General features: G+C 47.1%; 1 protein-coding gene across 1 annotated transcript; it reads left to right on the plus strand.

The window, feature by feature from the left end:
- Positions 1-487: 487 nt before the first annotated feature.
- LOC141075497 (oocyte zinc finger protein XlCOF29-like) lies at positions 488-6,194 on the plus strand. The gene is made up of 7 exons (XM_073562585.1): positions 488-1,200; positions 1,306-1,455; positions 1,585-1,764; positions 1,847-1,970; positions 2,054-2,151; positions 2,350-2,440; positions 6,130-6,194. Exons 2-7 carry the CDS (start codon positions 1,378-1,380, stop codon positions 6,192-6,194), a joined length of 636 nt encoding a protein of 211 aa, XP_073418686.1. The 5' UTR covers positions 488-1,200; positions 1,306-1,377.
- Positions 6,195-9,592: the final 3,398 nt, after the last annotated feature.

Here is a 9,592-nt window from a genome sequence, read left to right on the forward strand (position 1 = left end):
CACCTCGTACACACACGGCTCCGCTCCGTACACCTCGTACACACACGGCTCCGCTCCGTACACCTCGTACACAGGCGGCTCCGCTCCGTACACCTCGTACACACAGGGCTCCTCTCCGTACACCTCGTACACACACGGCTCCGCTCCGTACACCTCGTTCACACGCGGCTCCGCTCCGTACACCTCGTACACACGCGGCTCCGCTCCGTACACCTCGTACACACACGGCTCCGCTCCGTACACCTCGTACACACAGGGCTCCTCTCCGTACACCTTGTACACACACGGCTCTGCTCCGTACACCTCGTACACACGCGGCTCTGCTACATCCACCCTGTAAACCCCTCCTGACCCCACACATAAACTTCCCCTCATCCAGCACCATGACAACCAGCACAGCAGAGTCCTGCACACACTGAGGCCCCTGATCATGTGACCCCCTGACTCCTCCCCTCCTGTGACCTCATCACAGGTCCTGTGCGCACAGAGCAGCTGTAGAAATCTCCGGCCTCGGGGGTCTCACCAGACTTCGCTCTTTTCTTGCAGGGGCCGCAGTGGATTTCATCCTGGATCCATAGAGCTGAATAGAGGAGCGATGTTCCTTCACTCTGATGGGAATTGATGGTGACGTTTGTCCAACGTCCACGTTACCGAGTAAATCCCCCCAGGACTGCAGCCGGTAAAGACCCCGATATCCACAGGTGTCCCCTCTAATTGGGGGAAAGGGATAGAAAAGCCTCTTATCCCGAGGGGAAACCCTGTACATGGAGACATCGGCCTCAGATCTCTCCTGTCCTGTTCTTCCAGAAAAGCCTCAAACTTCTGTGTGTGACTCAGAGCTGAGATCTAACGGGAGAGAAGATTCCAGTGCGGGGAAGACGGGAAACCTTCATATAGACGGCCGGTGGGGATGGAGGCAGTGACCGACTCTGGCCACATCTGTCTCTAGAGCCGCAATAGAAGATGAAGATGTCGTCCTCATCATGAAGGAGTTATTTCTCATGTCGCGTGTAATGAATCTCTCCTGCAGTATTGCTAATGCCGATTCCAGTGTCGGTAATGAGACGAGAATTAGCGTTATGGAAGATGAGTCTATGAGGAACGTGTTCAGCTGCCGACTCCGAGGAGGAAACTGCTTGATGTCTGTGGCCTAAATATATAGGTTTTATTAGTAGATGTCAGGGGAGAAAACTAAACCCTGTAAGATAATAAATCTCCTCATATGTTTCCCTTATTATCTCCAGTAATTGTATTATTACACAGGATTCTTATGATGTTACATCGGATCATCTTCTTCTCATTCAGGTCTCTACAATATCGGATCCTCTCAGTGAAGATCTTCTACAGAAGAGAATTTTCCTGATTTACCCATCAAGGATGGATATGGACAGAGACAAGATGGCGGAGAGGATGTTACACCTCACCCTAGAGATCCTCTTCCGTCTCACTGGAGAGGTGAGAGATTCTGATGACGTCACATTACATCATTCTTATCTATGGGAATAACAGATGGACAGAACTGGAGAGGTGAGGACTCTGGAAATGTCTGTAGTGAGATTTATTAATGTGTCTCTCCATAACCAGGATTACACAGTGGTGAAGAAGACCTCTAGTGATCGCTGTCAGGACCCTGTGTCTGAGGGATGGGGAAGACCCCTGAGCCCAATCACGGGGCCTCCTCCTCACCCCCTGATCCATGAGGACATCAATGACCAGAAGATCCTAGAACTCACCTACAAGATGATTGAGCTGCTGACTGGAGAGGTGACACTGCTGGGAATGCTGGGACATTATACAGTAACACTATGAAGGGATCGGGGGATGACGGTATCATTGTATGTGTCAGGTTCCTATAAGGTGTCAGGATGTCGCTGTCTATTTCTCCATGGAGGAGTGGGAGTATTTAGAAGGACACAGAGATCTGTACAAGAACGTCATAATGGAGGTTCCCCAGCCCCTCACATCTCCAGGTAATAGACAGGACTAAATACACACGGCCTATAATTATCTGTATGTAGAGAATGAATTCAGTCCCTATATGTGTTTCCTCCAGATCTATCCAGTAAGAGGACAACACCAGAGAGATGTCACCGTCCTTTTCTTCCACAGGACTGTAACCAAGAAGATCCCAGTGCTCCTCAGGATCATCAGGTAGATGGAGAGAAGGTGTCAGGAGATCTCCCCTATGATGTGTAGACGGCTGTGAAGGTCTTGTGCTCAGTCTTGTTTTATCCACCAGTATTATATGTTTTATACTTGTGTAATGAGAACGGTGGAGATGGCAGGATTACAGCTGATCATAGATGGGACTTCTCCATCTGTCGGTGACTTTTACAATATTTGTTTCAGGGTGAAGATCTGACCCATATTAATACTACAGAGACATATGTGAGGGGTGATGAGTGGTGTAAAGAGGAGATTCCCACATATGACTACCCAGGTGAGTAGTAACCACTGAATGCAGAGACGTCACAGATTCCTCTCAGTCACCGGCTGTGGCTGCTTTATCGGTGGTGTAGTCCGGCCGTATTACCATGATCACCATTTTGCCTCTAGACCACAACATTCTCCTCCACCCAAAACTGTTCAAATGACTTTGATACAGGAAAGATATATAACTTTGTACCGTGTTAGCCAGTAGATAGAAGAATATTTAGAATTGAGAGTCCTCAGTGGTTGATACCTTTTAATGGCTAACTGAAAAGGTGGTAACACATTGCAAGCTTTCGAGACTACTCAGGTCTCTTCGTCAGGCTAGACTAATACAACATCTGAAAAATCACATATTTATACACAAAACAACACAGAAATATCGCAATAGATAAGACAAGTGACATTTAGCAGAATTGTCATTATGGGAGAGGGATAAACATAAATATTGGAACAGTTCACAGATAAGGAGTGTGAAAGTTTTATTATCCACTGATTGGGGTCTAGTTCTGTGTTGTGTGATGACCCCAGAAGTTCTGAAGAGCAAATTCCTTAATTGATGTAAAAAGACATAAATCCATGTGACACATTCATTCCTGCACTGAGTGTGTCAAAAGATGTCACAAATTTATACTCCCAAACCCTCCTGTCTCTCTGAGAGTTGAAGTTACCATTTAATACAAGTAATTTAATGTCCATCATGCTATGACCGGGGATACAAAAATGTTTTGCCACAGGTAGATCCCTTCTTTTTTCTCTTATTGTGTGACGATGAGCATTCATCCTTGTTCTAAGCTTTTTCCCTGTCTCCCCCACATACAGACCCCCAGTTGGACATTTAGTACAAATAATTAAGTACACCCCATTAGATGTGATGCAGCTGAGAGTACCTGGGATCTTGTAGTCCTGATGTGAGTTGGGGATCTTTATCTTGTCGGTGGTCATTATAAATGGACAGGCTTTACATTTTTTCTGGTTGCAAGGAAAGGTTCCTGCAGCTGTTGGAGAGGACAGGGAGCTTCTGACAATGATGCTTCTTAGATTTGGGGGCTGCCTAAAACACAGTAGTGGGGGGTCTGGAAACATGGATTGTAATCGGGCATCTTTTTGTAGTAAAGGTTGTAATTTCCGTGCCGCTCCCCTTAGCACCTCCAGATTTGGGTTGTAGGTGACCACTAGAGGCTCCCGGTTATTCTCTTCTTTAGCTTTGTAATGTAGCAGGTGATTCCTTGATATTCTGGTGGCTCTTGTAATTTGGTTTTCTATTGTTCTTGGATGGTAGCCCTGACTCAAAAAGGTCTTTCTGAGGCGACCAAGGTGTTTGTCTCAATCCATGGGGTTGGAACATACGTTATATGTTATATATTGGTAACGTATGATATTCCGATCACACTCAGTAATGCAATACAATGAGTGCGTGGAAAACACCAAACCACTCCGATGACACAATGGAGAAGAGTTTGATCTCCATCTTTTCCTCAGTGTTCTCTGATTCTCTCATCCTAGACAATCGGACCACACTGTACTGACACTCGGGTCAGATCCTGATCCAAGTGTCAGCTGTACAGTATAATTGGCCGATTCTCTCAGATCAGGGAATATATATGGCCGTCTGCATTGGCCCTTAGAAATCCATACAATCACAAAATTGGCGCAAAAAGCATGAATCCATGCATAAATAATACACCACAGAATCATATTATTACTTTTGTGGTAACAACGTAACAAAAAATGTTGACCCCACACAATAGTGTATACTTGTTAAAAATTTATATTTTATTGCACAAAAAGACACAAAAATATATACACAGGAAAAGTGCTGGAACATAAAATAAGGAGGGGGCCTACAAGTCCATGGAATCTCACATCCTAACACCAAAATTCACCAAAGAAAAAGTAAGGGGGTAAAAGAACAATGCACCTGATATCCTACAGATCATCACCTTGCAATGGTAAAACATTTGCTGGCCACATCATTTGTATTATGACATTTCATTGCTGCATAAAAGCAGCTATATCCAATTATCCCAAAAATGAACCTCAATTGAGGTAAAATTAATGCCGGTGAATATAATAAAGGCTAGACAATTCTATACCTGTAAATGCGGGTGGAGATGCCTGGACGTCCCTCGACCCCAACGCGCGTTTCGCACTGCTTCTTCGGGAGGCGTGTCAGGGCAGGGGGAGATCCGATTTATATACCAGTACCACGTGTGCATAATCATTAAAAGTTGCGCAAACCTGCGTTCACTATGTCCACCATAATAGATCGCTACTGGCGCCTGCGCAGAAAACAATTGTACCGTTGTGGGGGATCAGTGGCGGCGCCTGCGCAGCATAGGTCTATAGTCACTATACCAAATGATCAGCTGCACCTGCGTGCGATGAACACCAAAGGTCCTGCTCAAATCCCAATACTGAGGTGTTTATGACGCATGCGCTGCATCACGTGGGACATAGAGTCCAATGGGAATAATACTTTGCGGTCACATGATAAGGCATCGCCAGGTCCTATGTGGAGATGTGCGCACCTAATTCATGAACAGACCGCTTTGCATTTTCCACCGTCCCCGTATACCACGCACGCGTGCTACCACAAATGGGTGGGCATGAAATAACACGACCACAATTCCATCATATCATATTAGTGAATACATAGCTATAATAAAGTGACGGTGCAATTAAAGTATCAGTAAATCGATAAAAGAGCTATGTCTAAATATTCATATCTAGTGCAAACATGAACTCGATTATGATATTCCAATGCCCTGTCAATATCAAAAAAGTATATATAACGTTTATACGCTGTACTAGGATTAACCAATACATTTGTTATTAATATCACATGATAATATTCCTCAGTAATATCAGACTTTTGATTATAGTATTTAACTGACAAGACAATATCAAAAACTATACATAATATTTGAATGCCGTACTAGAATGGTATTATTAATATCGCATAGCGGTATCACTCAGCAACATCACCACTCAAGTGCAAAGCACAAGAGATGATAATGTCACACAAGGCGTCACTGCTGCGGTGTCAACCAAAAACAGCATAACACAAGATCTCATGGTCATTTCATATCCATAATGGCATCCATCCATCTATTAGTGCAGGACAACGAAACCCCATCGTAAAAAATCCTCTTCATGATCCCATCTGAGGAAAGATGTACATCATTCTGCGATATGAACAGGAGTGGAGGCAGGAGTACTAAACAAAAATAAATAAAATTAAAAACAGACACACAAACTAATTGACACATTAAAACCCCCTACCCTCAAAGTAGCCACCCCTAAAGTTATCAGAGATAAGCGCTAAAGCCAAAGCTTTCATCTAGACCCTGGGGTGTGAGGGTCCCCAGCCTATAAATCCATTGACATTCTTTTTTGGCCAGTATTTTAGAAACATCCCCCCCCTCTAGGGCCAAGGGTCACCATATCATTCCCCTTCACCTTAAGCAGTCTAGAATTACATTGATGGAACTTCCTGAAATGCCTAGGAAGGGTCTTTAGAGAGCTGATGTCAGTGGCTGTTTTAGCTTTCTCAGTGGTCTAAACAGTGCTCACGGACATGAACTTTGAGCTCACGACTGGTCATACCTATGTAAATTTTTCCACAGGGACACTCTGCATAATACACAACCCCCTTAGATGAACAGGTGATATTGACCCTAATGTCAAATTTTCTAGACTGGTCAAAGTTAGAGAAACTAAAGCCCTTTTTCATATTAGCACAACCCTTGCAAAACCCGTAAGGGAAAAACCCTGTTAAGAGTGGCGGAAGGCACTAAAAAAAATAAATAATTAAAGTGCCTTTGCCACTCGGGGTCCACCGTGCGGCAGATGGCAAAACCGCTGCTAAGGGAGGCAGTGCACTACAGCGGTAGTGTGCACAGGGTTCTAAATCACCCAAGTGCAAAAGAGGCAGTCTCTGTTATGGGACACAGAGCTGCACAGGAAAATAATAAAGAAAAGGTAACGCTGAGCCTGTTAAACGCACAGCGGCACACTTACGGTAGCCGAACACAGGAGTAGTTAAAGTGGCACTACAACCAAACGGACTTACCGTAAATGAGCGTGTGCATGGCGTCGCAACTGCGAATGCCACAGAAGTCTGCAACCGCAATAACGCAAGCGCGATGCAGGACGCTTTGCTGCTGAGATGGCTTGAAGCTTGAGCGCGCTGGCGCTAGCGCTGCTACTGGCTGACCCAATCACTCACACACTCGTAATAACCGAGGGAAGGGGTTTCATAATAAGTCATCCACCAGACCAAGCATCCATCAACAAACATACAGCTGCAAGTATCAGAAAATACTAGCGCATGGCATAATGGCCATGCGCACTTTTTATAGTGACCGGGACCTTCCGGAAATCTCCAGAGACCTCAGCTGAACCAATGGAATCAGGAGCAGGACCTGAGCACCTGACTCCTGAACTCCAATGGGAGCTCATTCCAGGAGCATGCTCACAAGCTGGCAGAAAGGACTTAGCCTCTGGAGATGAATGTGAGGATCTGGATCTCTGCATTAGTATGGCAGGACACAGATTCCTAACATTACCCCCCCTCCTAAGGCCCCCTCCTCCCCGAGCCCTGGTAGGAGTTACAGTAACCCGAGACACCTGGAAGGCATCAGAGGAACCGAGGTCACCAGGTTTCAAGAGGGACACTTGGGAGATAGTAGGAGCGGGAGTGACAGAGGCAGTTGTCGCCACCCTCTGTCTAGGAGGGTTAGGCTGAGCACACAAGGTGCAAGCCTGAATATATCTTTTTATGTCCCGAGCTCAATGGGGCCACCAATACGCACCAGCCAACAGTTTTGAGACCTGCATATAGCCCCGATGGTGGTGCGTGTTAGGTGCATGCGCCCAGGCGAGCACCTGATCCCTAAGATGAGGAGGAACAATGGTCTCGATAACTGGTTCAGACTCCAACCTTTGCGGGGAGACGGCTTCCGGAGAAACCGCACAGACAGATGACAACCGCAGATGGATTCCTGGTCGGAGTCTGAATTAAGGTTGGTACGAGATATCTCCATGGGCTCAGGAGGTAGAACCTCTGGCTCCGCCAGCTCAAGGGGTTCAAAAAATTTGGGAGCTGAAACGGATTTGCGCTTGGAGTGCGCCCGCTCCATACCGCGCTCCGAAAAACGGAGGTCAATCCGTGAGGAGACGGAGATTAGCTCCTCTAAGCTGGTGGGGATCTCTCTAGTAGAGAGAGCATCCTTCACATGCTCCGCTAGACCTCGCCAAAAAACGGGGATTAGGGCCTTGTCGGACCATTCCAACTCGGACGCCAGTGTCCGAAAACGGACGGCATACTGGCTAACCGAGAGTAACCCCTGAGTAAGGGCGAGTAGCTGCAGGGACGTATCATGCGTGACCCGAGGACCGAGAAAAACTTGCCTGATGGCAGTCAGCAAGTTAGCCGCGGACCGAATCTCGGGGTCACCACGCTCCCACAGAGGCGTAGCCCATTCCAGCGCCTTGCCCGACAGTAGGGAGATGACAAAAGCCACCTTAGCCCGCTCCGTAGGGAATTGCGCAGCCAGCAGCTCTAGGTGTATCGAGCAATACTGATAAAACCCCTACAGGAGGCGCCATCCCCAGCATATTTATCGGGCAACGGGAGGTGGGTAACTGTCGGCGCAAGGGCGGACATGGACATACGCCCTACCGCGTCCGTAAGTGCCTGGACGGCAGCATCTGTGGCCTGCGCAGCTGCGAGAGACCTCTCGAGGGAGGCCAAGCGAGCCTCGAGCTGACGCACAAGCTGTAACAGCTGCTGCTGATCCGCCATCTCTAGCCAGACCCTGGCGCTAGTATTATGTTAAGAGTGGCGGAAGGCACTAAAAAAATAAATAATTAAAGTGCCTTCGCCACTCGGGGTCCACCGTGCGGCAGATGGCAAAACCGCTGCTAAGGGAGGCAGTGCACTACAGCGGTAGTGTGCACAGGGTTCTAAATCACCCAAGTGCAAAAGAGGCAGTCTCTGTTATGGGACACAGAGCTGCACAGGAAAATAATAAAGAAAAGGTAACGCTGAGCCTGTTAAACGCACAGGGGCACAGCGGCACACTTACGGTAGCCGAACACAGGAGTAGTTAAAGTGGCACTACAACCAAACGGACTTACCGTAAATGAGCGTGTGCACGACGTCGCAACTGCGAACGCCACAGAAGTCTGCAACCGCAATAACGCAAGCGCGATGCAGGACGCTTTGCTGCTGAGATGGCTTGAAGCTTGAGCGCGCTGGCGCTAGCGCTGCTACTGGCTGACCCAATCACTCACACACTCGTAATAACCGAGGGAAGGGGTTTCATAATAAGTCATCCACCAGACCACGCATCCATCAACAAACATACAGCAGCAAGTATCAGAAAATACTAGCGCATGGCATAACGGCCATGCGCACTTTTTATAGTGACCGGGACCTTCCGGAAATCTCCAGAGACCTCAGCTGAACCAATGGAATCAGGAGCAGGACCTGAGCACCTGACTCCTGAACTCCAAAGGGAGCTCATTCCAGGAGCATGCTCACAAGCTGGCAGAAAGGACTTAGCCTCTGGAGATGAATGTGAGGATCTGGATCTCTGCATTAGTATGGCAGGACACAGATTCCTAACAAACCCCTTACGTTCTGAATTTTTCTTATTTTTTTCTTTTCTTTTGGGGTCATATGCACTGTGGACCAATATATCCCGCAGGTTGGGGGCCCTTCTTGCCACAAAAGACGGTGCATCTGGCAAGCATTGTTTAAGAATGGGATCAGTGAGAAGGATTTTCCAGTGTTTGTCAATAATTCCTCTCAATTCTGGCCACCTACTGTTATAATTGGTAATAAACCTTACCTGCTTGTCCCCCTCATCACACGACACCAGGGGCTGATTTTTGTGAAGAAGTGATTCTCTTGGCGTATTTTTGGCTTTATTATATCCCCTTTGAATGGCCTGGTGGCCGTACCCTTGATCTTGGAACCGTTTTTAAGAATACTGGATTGTTCCTCAAACTGAGGATCTTCCGAACAAATCCTCCTGATGCGCAGAAACTGGCCAATTGGTATGCCTTGAATTGTTGATTTAGGATGAGCGGCAGCGGCGGATTAAGTGGACTATGGGCCCGGGGCTGTTCATAAAACCTGGGCCCCTGTACC

This window comes from Dendrobates tinctorius, unplaced genomic scaffold (genome assembly GCF_039654945.1).
Source record: "Dendrobates tinctorius isolate UK_male_01 unplaced genomic scaffold, ASM3965494v1 ptg000358l, whole genome shotgun sequence".
Classification (NCBI taxonomy): Eukaryota; Metazoa; Chordata; class Amphibia; order Anura; family Dendrobatidae; genus Dendrobates; species Dendrobates tinctorius.

Excerpts from the sequence above, each read along its gene's own strand:
- LOC141075497 (XM_073562585.1), top strand. The coding sequence starts at position 1,378 with ATGGATATGGACAGAGACAAGATGGCGGAGAGGATGTTACACCTCACC. Across the intron at positions 1,765-1,846 it reads TTGAGCTGCTGACTGGAGAG|GTTCCTATAAGGTGTCAGGA; the intron begins GTGACACTGCTG and ends TGTATGTGTCAG. Across the intron at positions 2,152-2,349 it reads GTGCTCCTCAGGATCATCAG|GGTGAAGATCTGACCCATAT; the intron begins GTAGATGGAGAG and ends TATTTGTTTCAG.